The following is a 19,791-nucleotide window of genomic DNA, read 5'->3' as shown; positions in this document are numbered from 1 at the left end:
AATTGACAACCAAGCGCGGGGTAAATAGGCTTGATGATGAAAGGAAGTGATCAGGCGTGCGTGAAGTTGTGTTGATGTACTAGGCACCCCTGCAAACGCAGTACTTCCGGATCCAAACCATCTCGAATGACCGATACTCGTAAAGATGATACAAAGTTACAAGCTATAAAATCTGCTTCAAACATAGGTATATAATACTTGACAAGAATCAGCAACGATGGTATTAGCAGACCTAGGAGCGAGGCTACACGGAGCTTTGAATCAGTTATCAAGGGCGTCGGTGGTGGATGATCGTGTAAGTACACTTCTTTCATCCGTTGAACAATTGTTTGTTGACAATTAGCTGACTTGCGCTTTCATTGATGCAGGTCATAGACGCTTTACTCAAGGAGCTATGTGCAGCATTACTGGAAGCAGATGTCAATGTTAAGCTGGTCTCTCAGCTACGTACGAAGGTGAAAGCTAAGGTGGGTAGATAAATACCTCCAAGACTTTCGCCCACAACTAACGATTCTAATGGTCATGCAGGTGAAGAAGAGTTTAGATGAAGCTGAGAAGGCAGGAGGAAGGGAAGCGAACAAGAAGAATGTAGTTCAGAAGGTAAGTTGCCTCATTCTCCTTGATCAAACTGGACGTATGATTGTAAAGCTGACATTGGGTATTCTGACATATATAGGCTGTATTCGATGAGCTTGTAGCATTGGTAGATCCCGGTACCGAACCTTACAAGCCCGTCAAGGGCAAGACAAACGTATTGATGGCGGTAGGTATACAAGGTGCAGGTAAAACTACTACATGTACGAAACTGGCTGTACACTACGCTAGGAAAGGAATGAAGACTGGTTTGGTATGTGCGGATACGTTCAGAGCGGGTGCTTTTGATCAGTTGAAACAGTAAGTCCATCTACGCCAGTCTCTCATTCATTCGTAATCAGTACATCCAACTGATTTATGTCTACGGTGATCATTCAGAAATGCAACGAAAGCGAAGATACCTTTCTATGGAAGTTACACTGAAACGGATCCAGTGGCGATCGCTTCACTGGGTGTAGAGAAATTCAGAAAGGGTAAGCTGGCTTTTCCACCTCATCTAAATATGGTCGAATGATAACTTATCTCATGGGGGCATCTATAGAACGATTCGACGTGATCATAGTGGATACCTCAGGACGACATAAACAGGAGTCAGAATTGTTCGAAGAGATGGTAGCGATTTCATCGGCGGTCAGTCCAGATATGACGATCATGGTGTTAGACGCTTCGATAGGTCAGGCGGCAGAAGGTCAAAGTAGAGCGTTCAAGGACTCAGCGGATTTCGGAGCAATAATAGTAACCAAATTGGATGGTCACGCTAAAGGTGGTGGTGCTATCTCAGCGTAAGTCAACTTCACTATACCCCCACGATAAGTGTGTCATGTAATGATATTTGGCTAAAATGATTCGTGTTGATAGTGTCGCGGCGACGAAGACGCCAATTATATTCTTGGGTACTGGAGAGCATCTACATGATCTGGAGAAATTCAACCCGCAGCCTTTCGTTTCGAAGTTATTGGGTATGGGCGACATGCAAGGATTGGTTGAACATATGTGAGTCTACTCTCACATTTGCGAACAACCTATAGCAGTCATTATATGAGTGAAACTCAGTAAGGCGAAAAGCTGAAACTGTGTGATCTGGGACATTATAGGCAAGATATAGCGCGATCTAATCCCGATCGACAGAAAGATCTAGCAAAGAAATTGGAGCAAGGTAAATTCACTATAAGGGATTGGAAAGATCAACTATCGAATATAATGTCGATGGGATCCTTATCGAAGATCGCTTCGATGATACCTGGTATGCCTGCTGGGATGTTGGGTGAAGGCGGTGAAGAAGAAGCCGGAGCGAAATTGAAAAGGATGATTTATATAACGGATGCTATGAGGCAGGACGAGTTGGATTCGGATGGATTGATCTTCGTAAGTTGAATCATGACTCTTTTTACGGAACGTACTGACTGAATGACTCTATTTTAGGTGAGCTTCGATAAAGCTGGGAACCCAATAGGATTGAACCGACGTGCGAAACGAGTAGCAAGAGGAAGTGGAACGAGTGTACGAGAGGTGGAAGAATTACTAGCTCAAGCGAGAATGATGGCTGGTATGGCCAAACAGGCTGGTGGCGCCAATGGCTGGATGTCGGCGATGCAGAAGATGCAAGCTGCTGCTGGTAATAAACCTTTGGGACCCAATGGTCAACCTTCTCCCGCACAAATTGAGGCTATGCGAGTGAGTGCATTTGCTTTCGTACCTTTCTTGCACTGCTCCCCTTACTCTTCTTTCCCTCTGTCGTCTACCTCATCCGCTTGTCTTCTTCATCTCGCATCCTTTATCTCCTCTCTTTCACCTACTCCCCGTCTTTTTCGACCCTCTTCCCATGTTTCCTATCTTCTTCTCCATCTCCTCCCGTCTCTCCCTGGTCCTTCTACATCCAATCTCGTTCCCTTTTTTGGCCGATATGCTTCTTGTCTGTATCTTCATTCTCTCTACTCCTACTCCACTCACTTCCCGTCTTTCTTCTTATTTATCTTGTGTCGTCTGTAATTCTTCCATTCTAAACTTTGTCTGTGCCTCGTTTTCTCTCTCCCTCAAGTAATTGCGCTGATCCTGATCTTTACCAACGCTTGCAGAAAGCGATGCCTCCTGAAATGATGCGAAAATTGCGTGCTGCCGGTCCTCAGGGTGCTCAGAAGATGATGCAGGAGATGATGGGGGGTATGGGAGGAATGGGTGGTCCTGGAGGAATGGATATGGGATCGATGATGCGAAGTATGATGGGAGGTGGGGGACCCGGAGGAGGTGGAATGCCTGATATGAGTCAAATGGGTGAAATGATGAAGAATATGGGAATGGGTGGGGGAGGTATGCCTGGTAAGTGTCTCGTTCCCAGCTTGGATGTGATGTAGTGCTGATGCGTATTTTGGTGGCGATGGTAGATATGAGTCAGTTGATGAAGATGATGGGAAGAGGATAAATGATGTCTGGATAATTGGACACAAACTCCAAAGACATCATGTTGAACCCTTGCCCACATCGATGTGGCGTCTCCCTACCGAGTGACATGTCAGAGAAATCAAAGTGATTTCGACATAATTTACAACATAATTTCTTATAGTAGCATTTGGTTTGACATCTCATTCGCACATATATGTAAATTGTGACATACTGGATAGTTGCAGACTATTCATATAAGGTCACACGTTATGGGCATCTGCCAATCGATCGGAGCCCTCATTTCGCATCACGATACTGTATATCAATATCTCATACAATCACTAAAATTCTACATCTTTCTTGATATTCGACTGTCCGTCACTTTTCATGAATCCTTCAAATCTAATCATCATCATCACCAAGAAGCCAATCCAATACCCCTTCATCATCATCATCATTATATCATCATCATCATCCTCATCATCCTCGTAATTATCTACATCTGAAGCCGTATTACCTCCTAATCTACTAAAATTGACAATAACCGCCCTTCGAGGTTTTGTCTTGGTATTTGGATCATACTGTATCCTGTACAAGCCTTCACGATTTGGCACTCTGGAAAAACGCTTTCAATACATTATCACTCAAGGATGCCCGATCGTAGTTATGGGACTGTCTATGGGATAAGCTGAGCTTCTTTAGAGTCAGTCCAAAAACATAATTCTGCGCCTCAAAATCATGTTCTCGTCTTAGGCTCCTCCAATATAAACTGATTTTCCACCGTCTGGGGTTTTGTACCTGCTATATTTGACTTACTTCATCTGATACATGTACGTCTTGTATGGGTATAGAATGTCTTATACATTCACAGACAGCTACAGAAGGGATATGACCATCTTCCTCCCTGCGACCTAATCATCGTCCTTGAACCAATCAGCAAACTCATCAATGAGATCCTTATCGTCTCCATCGTCGGTGTCTGAGTTCTCCGCTGCTGAAAGATTATACCCTACTCCAGCAGATCTCAGACCTCTCTTCGCCGTGATTTGACTCTTATCGTAAGCATCCAAATAAGCTTGATCCCATTTAGGTATCTCCAATCCTTTACATCCATCTTTAGCAACGCATTCACCAGTTTCACAAATTACATTGGCTTTTGTAAGGATCTGGTTCCAGTCCCCTCCTGAGGTAGGATGGACGTAGGGAGCGGTAGTGTCCAGTTTGACATTGTAGTAGTCACCCGGCTTGTGATCTTGGAGTAATTGTGCTTTACACTGAGCAGATACATAATCATGCCATTATCAGCTGAATCATCATCGCGAGATTGAAATGATATGGTTTAGAGGTACACTCACGCTCATATTATATTTCAGGTTATCTTCATTCGGATTGACCTCATTCGTATCCTCAGCATAGACCAACCACCAGAATGGTTTCGGAGCATAACCATCATGGTTTGGACCCCACGTGAATACTTTGTTCGCCGTTCCTCCCCAGATTATATCGGTTTGATTGGTTATATCGACGTGTTTGGAATTGGCAGCCAGGGCAACTTCTAAATGGATATTGTTGGGATCATCTTGTGGTTCACCCCCGCCGCCTCTCTTGATAGAGTGGGGAGAAGGAAGAGCTGAGATAGCTGTCAAAGCTGTTAAGACGGCAAAGTATCTGTATAACATGTTGAATCGATGAGATTGGTATAGTAACTTAAATTGTCGAAGTAAACAAATTAGATTGAGAAGCTATAGTATAGTAATTACAATTAGAGGTAAATCCGATGAACGATAATCTATGCAGTCGGAGATACAATATCTATATATACCTTTTGCTTTTTGAGTTCGACTTGGCCAGTCAACCGAACTGTCATTTCGAGAATGACCGAATACGACTTTCCTTTAACTTGATCTCCTGCTTTCTTTTGTTTGCTATGATGTATCTGTACATTCACACAGCATTTTTACACCTGTCTCCTGATTGTATTCACCAATAATATAAGCGAAACGCTTTCAACAAGGTTAATCACCTAAAATGGAATGAAAGGATTGTCTGGATTGGTATGTGGACCGAAAAATTGGTTGAAAGGATATGGTGTCTGTAACCGCATACCTTTATACCGTCCATTATCCCCTTTGTATTTTGACATTGTGAACATCAGATAGATTGAGTGGATGATCATTATCAAGACAATTTTGCATCGTAGTATGAACAAAGTATCCATGAGTCGTTGTACAATGATTCTGTTCCGTTTGTTCTCAGTATAAGTTGCACCGCTCATGATGGTAAGCATTGTACGATACGACAGACTGGCTGTGTCGAAATGCCACATCTCCTGTTCGAATATCCCCTCATCAGTATTTGCGTTGCAAAGTATATCCCATGAATCAGTACATTCTACCATTTTTTATCACGAAATGAACTGTGCATTTCCATCTGAATGTCACCAGTTATCTGCCCGACAGCTTCTTATACCATTCTTTCTCATCTCCCTCCCATCCTCGCCTTTATCCTCATTCTCAGGTTCATACTCCTGTAAGTACATCTGATCCCATTTCGGTATCGGTAAATCCCCACATCCATCTTTGTGTACACATTGACCCGTTGGACAGATCATATTACCTTCATTGATGATCGAATCCCAGGTATCTCCCTCTAATGGGTGTAGATATGGTTCTTGAGCGAATAGTTTGAAAGTGTGCTGGTCGGTATCGCTGTCTGAGGATCCTTGAATTATACACTGTTCCACAAATGTCAATACAGCATACGTACGATCCTGTGCTACTTTCGTATAAAGGACATGCCGAGATAGGTAAATTGAAGAAGTGACTTACATTCATAACAAACCTCAAATCCTTCTCATCATCCAATTCCCCCTCTTTAGCCGTGGGATCATAAACCTTCCACCAAACTTCCTTTTGAGCCCATTCGTTCAATATCCCTGAGCTCTCATTGAACTTGAAACTTTGAGTAAATACCATAGGACCCGATATATCGCTCTTGGGGTTGTTGATATCGACAGCGATCTTAGTTAATGAAGGCAGGTGGACTTTTAGATTGGTACTTTCCAATTTACCATTTGAGTTTCGATCGTTAGTCGTATTGTCAGATCCACCTGTAGGTAAGCCTGCTTGGCCTTGAGCATGGCACGTCCCGGATAGGAAGGATAGACCGATCAGAAACATGATGAGTTGAAGGTTGAATATCATTTCGAACGAAATGATTTACTAAATTGGACTGCTCGCGAAATGGCCTCAGAAGGACAGTTTGGATCAACTTGTCAGCGATGAATAGATGTCGAAAAATGTGCACAGTACAATAAGTGTTTGTCAATAAAATTGCGAATACGAATCAGCAAGTATGTAGATCTGTATTGAACAGGATGAGGAAATTATACAGAACACCTCAGAAATACTGCTTATGATCTCTGGGGATCTGAAAAGGGATGTCATATCACTGGTACGCTATTCCTTTGTCAAATGAGGAGGGACGATCAGCGACGTGAGGAGATCGTTAATGACTTAGGAGTAGACAGTATCAAAGGTCAGATTGATCAGCTTTTATATCAGATAGTAAAGCGATTGATTGATGAAAGGATCACGTTCTTGGCATTTGCCTCTCTCTCTTTGAGACTCAAATTAGAGCACGGCTAGGCTGGACCCCTCTTTTCTACAACAGTGACTAGCGACCAACGTGTAGATAGCGGATCATCTTTTCATTATACTGCACAAATGTTGCATTGCCCTTATCCTATATCCAATGTATCCTACGGTATACCCTGTAACAAGCTCATAACACCAGAGGGCGTCATGATGCTAGCAGCAGTTGAGAAATCGTATTCTGCTCTGATGAGATCGTGGAACTGCCTATAGGAATCGACAATGGCGTTCTGTGAATACAACCCAAGATGGGGAAAGATCAGTTATACTATCCTTCATAATCAATACTTTCTCTATTTTTTAGACAGGATGATCCGTAGTGAAGTTGGATTGCGTTTGGTTTGGTTTGATGAGATCGAGATTCGAGATTCAAACTAAACTCACCTGTGCAGGAGGTATCAAGACCTGGACAGTATCCTCATCCTCCAAATACCTCCTCAATTCATCTTTCCAAATTTTAAACTCCTGACTTAACAATACCTTGAATTCCTCGTGAATGATTTTCACTTGAGCAGGTTTCGAAAACTCTTGTCCTGATAGATCCGATATTGTTCCTGCTCCTGGTTGATTACCAGACAATAGCGTATGAGATATTGAACCTCTCGAAGAAGATGATTTTGTAAGGTATAAAGTACATTTGTCCAAAAAGGTTTTCAGAGGGAGTGTAGATCTTTGAACGATTAGGGAAATTAGATCTTCACATGCTATTTTCAATGTACGATCCACGTCCTACCACGATAGAAGGATTTGATCAGTTCGACCTGCTTCTTGACGATGACCGTAAACTGGATGGTATGTTGGTGCAGAGCAGTCAAGTGGTGAATTTACTCACAGTTCTAGCATCAGGTGCGAATTCAGCCTTGACGATTGATCCTCTCTGATACCCGAGGAGTGTACCAGCATTGTCCAAAAGGGATTTCAAGAAGTCTACGCTCGCATATCCATTAGCTCATTTTGGATTTGTCGAGACAAGCTTATATATCAAACCCACCACCAAGATTACTCCAATCTCTTCGCTTATATCTTCCACTTTCCAACCCTAGTCCAGCAGTCATCTCTTTTAATATCAACAAATGTCGGACCAAGAATAATTTCCCGTCTATCGATTTATCTTTCTTCGCGCTGAGTAAATCCGCAGCAGACGATAACGATTTCCTACAAACGGGTATAGCCTCTTGCGCTAGGTCTTCGAACACCGCGGTCTACACATTTGAAATAGAACGGTATAAGTGAAAGTTAAATGGCTGGTTCCAAGTTTGAATACCACTCACATCAACATATGTATACAAACACGACAAAATCCATAGTGTCACTCTTAACGAGGGATACCAGCTTTCTTGAGCTTCCGGTGGTGGTAAAGTCAAGAAAGAAGGTTCATCATCATCTTCCATATCCAAAGAGAGTGATTTCGTTCGTTGTATGAGTTTACCGTTCGTCGAGCCTATTTCAGACGTACATCATATCAGCTGGGCTTCGAACGATGTATCCTTTGACAATGGGGACGTGTACTCACCACTACCTAATTTCTGAGGGTAATCCAGATCACCTTCCTTCGGTACATAATACTCGACATCATTACTCAATAACGCCTGAGCTCTAAATACCAATCTCGTCTGAGCATCCTGTAAAACCATCTTGAGGAGAATCTCAATATGTAATCTACCTAGAGGTTTTCTCTTTTTCTTCTGAGGTTTTACCGAGTTGGGTGTATAGGAATAAGAGTTATGACGGGATATACTAGCATAGGAAGATTGTCTTCGTAAGACTGATGGTCGACTCATACTCATCGATATAGATTGTGAGGAACCGTGTCTTGATAATCTAGGTCTTGATCCAAAGTAATCATCACCATCTCTCACGCCATACGGGGAGATTCCACCGGGTGTAGATGATGGTGAATATAGAACTTCATCTGGGTCCTCTTCTTCTGTTATGTCTTGTACCATCAATGCTTGTAGGACTGTACATACACCGCATAGTACTTGTAGAGATGGCTCGTGCAGGATACGAGGCCGGAGATGGTCGTATAAGTAGTCGCAGAGGGTTTCGAGGTATCCACTGCGTATCGCATTAGTCCAACGACAACGACAAAAGAGTTACCATGTCCGGACTTACTATAAAACAGATTCACCAGATAAAAAGAAATGTTTGAAGAGTTTGAATTCGTCAAGGCATGTTTGCTTGAGATAACTACATCCTGAACGAGTCTATCGGGAATGCAGTTTCAACCCAGTCAGTCGTTCATTCTAGCGACTTTACTCATCTTTCTTCTTTCGCTTTGACCCTGAGAAGGATCACTCACAAGATCGACCAAATCGCTTCCATTAGGATCCATCCCCATAACTTCATTCATGACTCTACCACCCATCAGGGACTGCCTAGTCGTTATCCAAGCGGAATGACATTCGCTCAACAACGGTGTCAGTTCATCTGGATTGGTTGATACTCGAGCTTCCAATTCCGCTAAAAGGGGTCGTAAAGGTTGTGAGAGGGAGATGAATTTGGTGTATAGTAATGCTTGAGCGGCGGTTTCGGATATTCCCTACGATCAGTGGCTCAGCATCTCAAATTGAATATGCGGTAGAAGATCCTGCGTATACTCACCTTATCACTCAGTCTCTTTGCGATTTCCTGACCTAATGCTTTCACCACGCTAACGAAATAAAGCTTGATCAATGTCATACTTCTTGTCATACATTGTTGATACCGTATCAGATATAGCTCGGCGTCTTTGAAGTCACGCTGGAATAAGTCACCCACATGTATTAGCTGGGCCCTCGAGGAGATATACATTGACAAGGATTGAAGATAGTTGGGAAAACCACTTACGTGTTCACCTAGATAACCCAGACATTCATCTAGCCTTTTCACCATAGGTAAGAAGTCCGGCGATAAAACCAAATCATTCCCTGGATTATTGAGCATCTTCTGAGCGACCTCGAGGAAGGTGAAGAATGTCAGTCGGTGAGCGAGTTGAGAAGTGTGAGTGAGGAGGTGTGTCTGTGAGATTCGACAATTGTCATCAGCTCAAACCCTCATTCCCGTTCAGACAGCAAGAAAAGGAAAAAAGGAAGCTGACCTGTTCTTCCAACAAATCCTCACATGCTCCTCTCAGACTCTCGCTCCTCTCCTCGACGTAGGCTAAAGCCTTCAGCATTTCTTCCACTTCCAACTCCCCATTCTCCAAAAGGTCTATCAGAGCATCGCATTTCTCCCTCAACCCTACGATCTCAGCTAGATGATCTCTATACAAGCTATCTTGCTCATGTTCCGTCGATAATGTCAACGCTGTGAAATGATCTAGGAACTGCTGAGGTGTGGTGATCGTCGTTGGATGTAGAGGGTCTGGAACTCCAAGTTGGCTTTGAGGAAAGGTACCGGTAGGTTGGGGAGTACCAGGTACAGAGGGCGGACGAGAACGTGATGGTGATGCGGAAGGTGAATGAAGATGTAAAGGTAGTCTGGATCGGATCGGGGTGGTGGGTCGAGAGGGACCAGGTTGAGATTGATCTTCTCTAGTAAACTGTTCATTCTCATATAAATCAGCTACTTTCGGTCCCATATGTCGTGAGTACTGACTGACCTTCTCGGGTAATGGTCTTTCACCATACTTTTCTTTCACTATAGATATACTCTGAAGCTGATCATCCGTCAATGGCGATTTGCTCTCCCACTCATCCAACGATATCACCCCTCTCCCTAGAGGTGTCGGTACTCGAGAAGTGGAGGTTGATCCTTGTCCTGCTGCTCCCGAAGCTAGATTCAGACCTGAACCTAGATTGGGACGTCTCAGCTGAAAAGGAGGGGTTGATGATCTTGACATGCTGGACTGTGCCCAACTGTTGATTATTCGTTGAGCTTGAGAGGATAAGAGATTGTCTTGAGCTCATGAGACTGACGATGCATCTTATTGACAGCATAGCATGAATTCGAGGACAACGAATGATACCACGCGACGACACCGTACAGAGTTTACGTAAAAACCGATATCAAAGCTAAAATGCATAGTACTCGTACTGACGCGTGGCATCGCATCCGCTGGAGGTCAATGCGGGGAAAAGAGAGCAGAGAGCAGGTTGATGCGTTTCAACTGAATAGACTATTGGGACTATTGACTTTGGGACTGACCATCTCCCATATCTCCATCGATCATCATATACCCACATCATACACCCTCTTTGGCCCTATCTCATCGCGAACTAGGAATATCCACTCCTTCACTGCCTAGAGCTCAATTCGTCACCCACACAAATTTCGACCGGTCATCCAAAAACAATCATACAGCTACAGCCTTCACTCCCCCTTCTATACTCCTTTGATCAGATCACCCTATAGTCATTATGGCATCGAGAGCCTCAAGAGGTAGGAAGCAGGCTAAGAAAGGTGTTCAGTTGACCTTGATGGTCGTAGGTGAGTGGGACAGTCTCTCACCACATGCTGCCCGACTTGAGACGTGGACTATTGGTAGTCATTCAAGCATGCACGGACTCTGAAGGTTGATGAGATTTATTGAAATGGAAGAGAAAACATGGAGCATACCTTCTGTCCTATATCTCCGTCTCGACCCATCTCCTCACTATATTGGAAGTCTGCAGCGTATGCAGTACTACATCAACCAGTTAAAGCGCTAACAATCTTCATTCGACTCGCAGGAGCATCCGGTACAGGTCGAACTACATTCGTAAATACCCTCGTTGAATCAGTCTTACTCGAACATCGAACTGCCAACTTGCTCGTTGATCCTCACAATCCTCACTCGGGTCTGGACCCTAACCTTGTCCAACAAGCTGCTTCTCAAGCTAATGTCGAAGAACCCATCAGGATCAAGCCTGTCAATGTTGAATTGGAGGAAGATGGAGTAAGGATCGCTTTGACTGTGGTCGATACTCCTGGGTTCGGTGATGGGATTGATAATGAATATGCGTGAGTACATCGATCCTCAAACTCCATACAATCGACGATCCTGTGTATATGGTATAGTCAATAGTCTCACCCCATCATTCTACCTTAAATGATACTTAAATGATACAATGGACCAAATATGAAGTCGAGAGGGCCCGTGCGCTGATATGATTTCTAATGTTGTAGCTTCCAAGAAATCTCTTCCTACCTCGAAAGACAATACGATGATATCTTAGCCGAAGAATCTAGGATCAAGCGTAATCCCAGATTTAGAGATAACAGAGTTCACGCTTTGTTGTACTTTATCCCTCCTACTGGACATGCGTGAGTTTTAGACATCAATCAGCTATCTTGTCGAGATTCCTGTCATGTAGCTGAACAGTATCCTTTTGATTCAGCTTGCGAGAAATGGATATCGAGCTCATGAGAAGACTTTCTCCTCGAGTCAACGTCATTCCCGTCATTGGTAAAGCCGACAGTTTAACTCCTACCGAGTTGAGGGCTTTCAAAAAGCGGGTGAGTCACCAGCCCTCGTTAAATAGTCTTACACTGTTTGCGTTACGGACATAATTTGTAGCTGATATCCTTATCTACTTCTAGGTCATGGAAGATATTGAATACTACAACATCCCAGTGTACAACTTCCCTTACGATGCTGAAGAGGATGATGAAGAGACCATCGCGGATAACTCATCTTTGAGAGCTTTACTTCCTTTCGCCATCGTGGGCTCAGAAGAGGAAATCATGATTGATGGTGAACCCATCAGAGGCAGACGATACCCATGGGGTATAGTCGAGGTCGATAACCCTGATCATTCGGATTTCTCAAGATTGAGAAGCGCTCTTTTGATGTGAGTTGGTCAGATGATCGCATTCTATGTTTATGCTCGTTTCTCGCTATGACATGTCGTTGTCAAACACCGAGGAGCTGATCATTCTGCGATATATGATAGGTCCCACCTCACCGATCTCAAGGAAATCACCCACGACTTCTTATATGAGAATTATAGAACTGAGAAATTATCAAGATCTGTCGGCGGTAATGATCCGTAAGCCGCCAAATTAATTGCAACCCTTTCATTAGGAGACTGCAAAGCTAATCACACACTTTGTTACAAATGTAGTGATTCATCCATCCTTCCTGAAGATATGGCCAACCAATCTGTCCGACTCAAGGAAGAGCAACTCCGAAGGGAAGAAGAGAAACTGCGTGAGATCGAATTGAAGGTACAAAGGGAGATTCAAATGAAACGACAAGAACTATTGGCTAAAGAAGATAGTTTGAAAGTTCTTGAAGCTAGACTGGGTGGGTACAGTGAGCTGTTTCCAATCCATCAGGATGGGATCACAACCAGTATTCCAGAGTGCTGATCCGTTCGCGTGATATTGTTATAGCCGCTCAAGGTAATGGTCATTCCAGAGATGGTACCCTTTAATTTGGCTTCTGACCATGATCGATCAAAATAACTCAACAGGAGTTTGCCCCTCTTTCTTCTATCAGCCCGTAAAGCTTACAGCCAAATGAAATGTCTATATCATGTCTTTTTACGTTTCCTCTAATTCCCTTTCTGAAGTATATATAACGTTTTGGCTCTGTTCTGAGAAAAAACGTCGAAAGTCTTCACACCTTTGTTCATATCCCATTTGGTCTAAACCTCCTGTTTCTTCGTCCTTAAATACTCTTTTATACGAGTAATTTTTCTCTTGATACCTCTGCTGCTATTTGATATGTGCATACGATGAAATGCTTTGGAATGAATGAATATACCTATCTGCTTTGAGCAGGACATGTATAAAGACAGGAAAGCAGATAGTAGTGCGACATGATTTTAACACGCGTTTACGCGTTTTGGGTTTCGAACAAATCTCTTATTTCGACATTTTCCACCTTGAAACTTCTTGCTCAATCTCAATTTGACTTGCTTCACAACTCTATGCGTAGAATAAGATCAGTCGTTGACCGAGCAAGTACCGTACCATGACGATACCAGCCCCATTCACACCCCGTCGTTCGACCCGAGGTACAATATTCACCCCTTCCCCAGGAGCTAGTCCATCGCTCAAACAACCCAATACCACCTACACCTGGACCTCTGCGCCTCTCCCCTCGGACAATCAAGAAGAAAGGATAAGGTACAATTCGTATAGTAGAATCGTATCTAGGGTGGGTTCCACTCCGCTGAAACTTGGTGGACCATCCAGTAGGAAGGTAAAAGCCGGTAAGGGCGATGAGGAGAGTAGGTTTACGGTAGGGGACGGGGTGTTAGTCAGTGTTGAAGGTGGTAATGAAGGTGTCGGTATATTAATTGGATTATGGGAAGATGCGCCATCATCCACGAATCAAGAAGAAGACGACGGAGAAGAAGAAGAGGATGAAAAGCAAGAGGAAGAGGAGGAAGGACCCAAGATGATGGCTGAGATTCATTGGGCGTTTAGGAAGGCGGACTTACCTGGAGTGATGAAGAATGTGAATATTGAAGACGTGAGTTGACCACTTATATACATCTCATTTGCTCTGTTTCGTAGTATCTCTCGGTCCCCATGTAAGATTTACTGTTTTCACACACATCGTGTATTACAACACTCCCGTTATCCCTCATTCTTGCCAACATAAAACGATTTGCAACCATCCAGTAAATACCTAAGCTAACCCCTTGCTAATCCTACTCTCAGAACGAAGTGCTCCTAGCAGCTTCATTGACTTCCCGATCCGTAACATCCATTATCCCCATTGCCTATCTCCTACGTACCATCCCAATATATTCCAAGTCATTCTACCGAGACCAATTCCCCGATACCGAGACAAAATCCAAATGGAAGGGTTGGTCATATATCCGTCAGGGGGTATATTGGTGTCATAGGGCTTTTGATAAATTCGCTAAAGGTGGGAAGAGCTGGAGGGTCGATATTGATCATTGGAGAGAAAGTGGGAAGAAGACGGGGGAGTGGGCTGTACCTGTTCTAGAACAGAGAGGGAAGGATGATATTGAAGAAGAAGAAGAAGAGAGTGATGAAGATGAAGGTAGTGAGATGGAAGATGTCTCAGACCAAGAAGAACAAGATGAAGATGAGGATGAGGAAGATGAGGATGAAGAAGAAGAGATATTTATACCTGGTAAAAGGAAAAGATCAAGACCGGGTGTTTTAAAACCACGTAAAAAAGCAAAAACGAAATCTAAAACCAAATGGAAAACATTGAATTTACCTTCTAGAAAGAAGACCAAACCACATCCTAAATCATCTACAAAGAACAATTTACCATCTTCGATAGAATCTTTGGAGAACCTCCCTGTGGATCCGTACGAAAGAGCATTGAGGTTGTTACATGTTGGATCGACGCCTGAGAGTTTACCATGCAGAGAAGAGGAGTTCTTGGATGTGTTAGGGAAGGTTGAAGATGGAGTGGAGAGTGGGGGTGGGGGATGTTTATGTGAGTGCGATAATGTCCATATCATCCATCTAATATCTACGAAAATGATACTCGAGCGAGACTTTCCGATTATACCAATTGTCCACGAGAAATGCTCATCTAGCTTGTCGTGTACCAAGACTTGTATTTGATTGTTTGCAGAAATACTGACTACCCTTCTTGTATACATGTAGACATCGCCGGTGTCCCAGGGACAGGCAAGACAGCGACCGTCCACGCCGTAGTGAAAGAGCTCAAGCGAAAAGCTGAAGATGGTGAACTCCAGCCGTTCTCTTATGTCGAAATTAACGGTCTCAAGATCCCTTCTCCCCAACATGCTTATACGGTTCTGTGGGAGGCTATCAGCGGATCGAGAGGTGCTTCGACGAAGACTGCGCTGAGGGGCTTGGAAAATCATTTTGGAAGGAGAGGTGGACAGGGGGGTGTGAGAGGGCCGAGGGGACATACTTTGTGAGTGGTTCGTACATGAGAACAAATGGGGTTATCTTAGTAGATCAGGTTGTATGAATGTCGGATTCGAATGACAGCGATTTATTCAAGGCAGACCAAAGTTGGAGTTATCTCACATAATGATGATGATGATGCGAGATCGCTGACTTGTTCCCTTCTGTCCACTCCTCCAGCGTCGTACTGATGGACGAACTCGACCAACTGCTTACGGCGAAACAGGACGTAGTATACAATTTCTTCAATTGGCCTACAATGAGGGATTCTCAATTGTTCGTCATTGCAGTTGCCAACAGGATGGATCTTCCACAACATCTAGCAGCGAAGATCAAATCTAGGATAGGTGGGTTGTTCTATTTTCTAACAACGTCGTCTTGTATCTCAATTATCCTATGGATAGTATTTTACCGGAATTTGGGCTGATTGCATCTTCCTGTGTATAGGTCTTCAAACCATCTTGTTCCAGCCTTACGATCGAGCAGCACTGATATCAATCGTTCAATCGCGATTGATCCCCCACCCATCTGCACCCTCAGGAGATCCAAAAGTACTATTACCTGACGCAATAGCTTTGGCAGCTACTAAAATGGCAGGTACCAATGGAGATGCTCGGAGAGTCTTGGATGCCTGTCGGAGAGCTGTGGAAGTTGCTCTTGAAGGAGGTAACAGCAACAGTAAAGATACAATCACCAATGGTACATCTACTTCAGGTAAAACCAAACCTACCGGTTCTACTGGTCCTACTGGTCCTGGTTCTATTGGTAGTCCGCACCCGGTCACAGCAAAAGAGATGATGTCAGTCTTACAAGCCATGTCTCAATCACCCGTATCGAAATTTATAGGTGGATGTAGTATCCAACAGAAAATGATGTTATGCTCGTTAGTTAGATGTATAAGGAGAGAAGGTTTACATGAGATTAATTGGAGAAATGTCAAAATCGATTTTGACAACCTTTCACGTTCATTCAACATATTCGAAAATACCACTATATCCATCAACAACAACAATAACAATAACCAAGATGGAGGAGTAGATGATGGTAATGTTTTACTTTCTAATTCTGAATTGAATTTAATATTGAGTAGTCTACTTTCATCTCATGCTTTGGTCATTGGTACCGATCCATACAAAAGTATGGAAGATAGGAAAGTGGTTTTGGGGATGGAGATCGGAGAGACGGGGAGGGTTTTGATGGGTGAAGGGGAAAGTTGGAGAAGAGCTTTGGCTGGTGTGTAATTTGTATAATATAGTTGTATATGATGATAGACTATACATGTATGTAAAAATGCATCGATGAGATTAATCGAAAGTGGTTTAACACAAGTCATGGGAGTGTATAGCAGTGGTTATCTTACGCATAACATTCAGTTGTAGATGCAAAATGCATTTCGAATTGCTCGGGGCAAATATACGCTGAGGTCTACAAAATTTTCCCACCTAACAATTGTGTTTGTACTTGGTAGTCAACAATCCCTGTTGCAAACTTGACTTCTGACGATTGATACGAGTCAGATAGATCATTATACCGTCAGAAGGAAACGCCAAGAATCGATTCATACCGTATCTATATACAAGGACTATACAAGAAGAGAAAGAAAGATAAGGCATAACTATGATGTGATATGTTCGAAAGTTTTTTCAGCATCATTCCGAAAAAAAAAAAACAGATGGAACGGATAGAAGAGAGAAGATGGGGAATTTTTCAAAGTGAACAATATATATAAGGTAAGGTGTGTGCATATATAGATATATGGGATTGGTGGATAAGAGACAAAACCTTAGAAAATGGTTTGAAGTGCTTCTCCTTCAGGTTTGATACCTCTAGGAGCAGGTGTGATCTACATCCCGAAGTAATGCAAGTATGATCAGCGAACAGTACATCACCATGATAAAAACCATTAGGTTCAAAGAGTTACTCTCACTCACATTAGCATTTCTACCAAAAGTGAATCCAACCCAATTATTTCTATTTCCAATCCCTTTCTCCTCAACTGCCTCAACATCTCTTTGTTTCTTGAACACCTCGGCGTATTTGGCCATATCCTCAGGACTAGTGAACGAATCGAAATATCCCACGTCCGTCTCTCCATCCAAAACGGGTACGAAGGGTGCGTCGATAGATCGCAAGTTCTTGAAAGGCAATGAAGCGAAAAACGGTAAAGATTGAACTTCATCCAAAGTGGTTATTCTATCTTTTGGATTAGCGATCAATCTCGTGACAGCATCCCAAGCCGTATCAGTCAAGTTGAATATCAAATCTTCAGGTCGGTCATATACTGGTCTTCTAAGAACTCTAGTCCAATTCTTCAAATTCGCCCAAGTCTCTTCAGGAGTAGATCCAGAGAAGGGAGGGAATCCACATAAGAATTCAAATAGGATACAACCCAATGACCAGTAATCTGCTGAATAGGTATAAGTCTTACCCCTAAGGACTTCAGGGGGCATGTAGTCTGGTGAACCGACCACGGAATCGGCATATCGAGGTTCAGCCATTCGGATAGATCGATAGATCGTTCGTCTTTCTAATGTAGATCGGAAGACGAGTTCTTCATCTTTCACTTGGTCAAGCTGAATTGTGGTAGTCATCATCAGCATATGAGTATTCTCCTGTTTGTATGATACGCACCTTCTGCTTCATTTGATCAATCTTGGCAGGATTCAATGATCCAGTGGCAAGACCGAAATCGGTCAGTTTGACATGACCAGTACCGTCTACCAAGAAATTCTACAGATCAAGAAATGGAAGTTAACTGATGTGCTAGGTTCATCATCGACCGACTCACCTCAGGCTTGAGATCTCTATGGATATAACCCAATTTGTGCAGTTCATTTACACCCATGAACATCTCCGCAGCATAGAATCGCGCATGTTCTTCTTTAAGTACACCCGAGTTGTTGAGTAATGTTCTGAAGTCACCTCCAGGGACATATTCCTATATTCACCAATACGTATCAGCTTATATGATTGCGACAGATAACATGTCAGCTGAACAGAATCAACGTACCATCGCAAGATAAACATGTTCAGTATCTTGGAAAGCGTACAACAGCCTAACTAACCAAGGAGTCTTGACTGCAGTCAAAATATCCCTTTCTACCAAAACATGTTTCACTTCGTCCATCTTGGCCAAAGTACCTTTACGCATCTTCTTCAAAGCGCAAACCTCATTGGTATCTGCTTTCCTAGCCAGGTAGACGGAACCATAACCACCTTGACCGACTTGAGCGATAATTCTGAATTGCTCAACACGAAGCTTGGTTCGTCTCTTTCGGAGCAATACTCTTTCTCTACCGTTATAGGAGGATACCTCTTTTTGATACTCGGGTCCAGTGACCTATAAATCATGATTAGTATTTGTGTACCAGTTCAAGGAAGGCTCAAACGTACATTTCGTTGAGCGGTGTCGGCTTTGAAGGTCTCGAGACGTTTCTTCCTGTTAGCGATGTATCCAAGGAGATCGACTGCAGTGTGAAGGACGTCAGCTGAGTCTGATGTTATCATCGCGAAAGATGTTGCAGCTTACAATAGTAATCCAGGAAGTCTAATGATAACACATGTACCCGTCAGCGAGATCCGCTTAGAGCAGAATAAAGAGATAATGAACACGGCAAAACTCACAAATCTGAGCCACTGTAGCTTTCCTCTTCATATCAGGAGATTCCAGCAGTTCCCTCTCCCATAGCTGAAGTCCTCTAGGTTTATCATGTTGAGTCTCGTACCTTTGAGTCTTCATATGTACATCTTCATTATACGCGTTCGCACCTCGTTGGATTGCGTAAGGGTTGACAGGATGTCCCTGAGCCCCGTTTCCAGCACCGTTGCTCCTTTGTATCACCGGTTGTTGTTGAGTGGGAGCAGGGATAGAAGAGAGTTGTTTCAACATTGCTGGGTTGATGGTGTTTTTCATAGTTTGCATGTGAATATCATCTGATTCGGCGGTATATTGACCTCTTGACGCTTGGACCGCTTCTCCATGACCGTGAGGATGATACGCCTGACCAGGAGCAGGAGCGGGAGGTGCAGGTGAAGACTTGTTTACTTTGACTGGAGTAGTCGGAGCACCCTGTTGCGATTGCGAGAATAAGAATGATAAGTAATTTGAACGTTCTTTCTCATGGCCTGCGGAAGGTGGAGCAGGTATGTTCTCTTTACTACTGACGAAAGCCGATCGAGAGCTGTGATTGGTAGATACGGGTATCTTGGATGGTGAAGGTTGAGCGATGCCCGATGAGGTCGACTGGGATTTTATTTGAGATGATCGAGAGGATGATTTTGATGATGGTTCGGAAGAAGAGGAGGAAGGGGAAGGGGCTTGTTGTTGATTTGTGGATTTCAAGACGCGTGAGAACATCTTGGGATGAGGTTGATTCAAGATGCAAGTGGG

General features: G+C 43.4%; 7 protein-coding genes across 7 annotated transcripts; 3 read left to right on the top strand and 4 right to left on the bottom strand.

Moving 5' to 3' along the window:
• Positions 1 to 217: 217 nt before the first annotated feature.
• L199_006283 (signal recognition particle protein SRP54) lies at positions 218 to 3,013 on the top strand (the record flags this gene model as incomplete). The annotated part of the gene is made up of 11 exons (XM_064891983.1): positions 218 to 295; positions 369 to 467; positions 529 to 600; positions 677 to 894; positions 973 to 1,067; positions 1,136 to 1,376; positions 1,453 to 1,587; positions 1,689 to 1,959; positions 2,017 to 2,268; positions 2,670 to 2,910; positions 2,976 to 3,013. 11 exons carry the CDS (start codon positions 218 to 220, stop codon positions 3,011 to 3,013), a joined length of 1,740 nt encoding a protein of 579 aa, XP_064748055.1.
• Positions 3,014 to 3,884: 871 nt separating this feature from the next.
• Positions 3,885 to 4,652, bottom strand: L199_006282 (uncharacterized protein; the record flags this gene model as incomplete). Its single annotated transcript, XM_064891982.1, has 2 exons — positions 3,885 to 4,247; positions 4,329 to 4,652. 2 exons carry the CDS (start codon positions 4,650 to 4,652, stop codon positions 3,885 to 3,887), a joined length of 687 nt encoding a protein of 228 aa, XP_064748054.1.
• Positions 4,653 to 5,417: 765 nt separating this feature from the next.
• Positions 5,418 to 6,176, bottom strand: L199_006281 (uncharacterized protein; the record flags this gene model as incomplete). The annotated part of the gene is made up of 3 exons (XM_064891981.1): positions 5,418 to 5,421; positions 5,499 to 5,707; positions 5,802 to 6,176. The coding sequence occupies 3 exons, from the start codon at positions 6,174 to 6,176 to the stop codon at positions 5,418 to 5,420; spliced, it is 588 nt and encodes a 195-aa protein (XP_064748053.1).
• Positions 6,177 to 6,733: 557 nt separating this feature from the next.
• Positions 6,734 to 10,449, bottom strand: L199_006280 (uncharacterized protein; the record flags this gene model as incomplete). The annotated part of the gene is made up of 12 exons (XM_064891980.1): positions 6,734 to 6,856; positions 7,011 to 7,355; positions 7,459 to 7,553; positions 7,618 to 7,828; positions 7,898 to 8,067; positions 8,140 to 8,684; positions 8,742 to 8,833; positions 8,929 to 9,168; positions 9,231 to 9,368; positions 9,456 to 9,626; positions 9,706 to 10,149; positions 10,210 to 10,449. The coding sequence occupies 12 exons, from the start codon at positions 10,447 to 10,449 to the stop codon at positions 6,734 to 6,736; spliced, it is 2,814 nt and encodes a 937-aa protein (XP_064748052.1).
• A 517-nt stretch (positions 10,450 to 10,966) lies between these two features.
• L199_006279 (uncharacterized protein) lies at positions 10,967 to 12,964 on the top strand (the record flags this gene model as incomplete). The annotated part of the gene is made up of 8 exons (XM_064891979.1): positions 10,967 to 11,036; positions 11,279 to 11,549; positions 11,715 to 11,852; positions 11,927 to 12,044; positions 12,129 to 12,379; positions 12,482 to 12,577; positions 12,653 to 12,834; positions 12,924 to 12,964. The coding sequence occupies 8 exons, from the start codon at positions 10,967 to 10,969 to the stop codon at positions 12,962 to 12,964; spliced, it is 1,167 nt and encodes a 388-aa protein (XP_064748051.1).
• A 542-nt stretch (positions 12,965 to 13,506) lies between these two features.
• On the top strand, positions 13,507 to 16,642 carry L199_006278 (uncharacterized protein; the record flags this gene model as incomplete). The annotated part of the gene is made up of 5 exons (XM_064891978.1): positions 13,507 to 14,010; positions 14,202 to 14,958; positions 15,132 to 15,408; positions 15,582 to 15,748; positions 15,849 to 16,642. 5 exons carry the CDS (start codon positions 13,507 to 13,509, stop codon positions 16,640 to 16,642), a joined length of 2,499 nt encoding a protein of 832 aa, XP_064748050.1.
• Positions 16,643 to 17,184: 542 nt separating this feature from the next.
• On the bottom strand, positions 17,185 to 19,758 carry L199_006277 (uncharacterized protein; the record flags this gene model as incomplete). Its single annotated transcript, XM_064891977.1, has 8 exons — positions 17,185 to 17,244; positions 17,333 to 17,974; positions 18,033 to 18,131; positions 18,190 to 18,339; positions 18,412 to 18,741; positions 18,795 to 18,868; positions 18,931 to 18,948; positions 19,026 to 19,758. 8 exons carry the CDS (start codon positions 19,756 to 19,758, stop codon positions 17,185 to 17,187), a joined length of 2,106 nt encoding a protein of 701 aa, XP_064748049.1.
• Between the last annotated feature and the right edge of the window lie 33 nt (positions 19,759 to 19,791).

The sequence above is a fragment of the Kwoniella botswanensis genome, chromosome 1 (genome assembly GCF_036426115.1).
Source record: "Kwoniella botswanensis chromosome 1, complete sequence".
In the NCBI taxonomy this organism is placed as follows: Eukaryota; Fungi; Basidiomycota; class Tremellomycetes; order Tremellales; family Cryptococcaceae; genus Kwoniella; species Kwoniella botswanensis.
The sequence above is the reverse complement of the archived record's forward strand: the minus strand, read 5'-3'. Positions and strand labels throughout refer to the sequence as shown.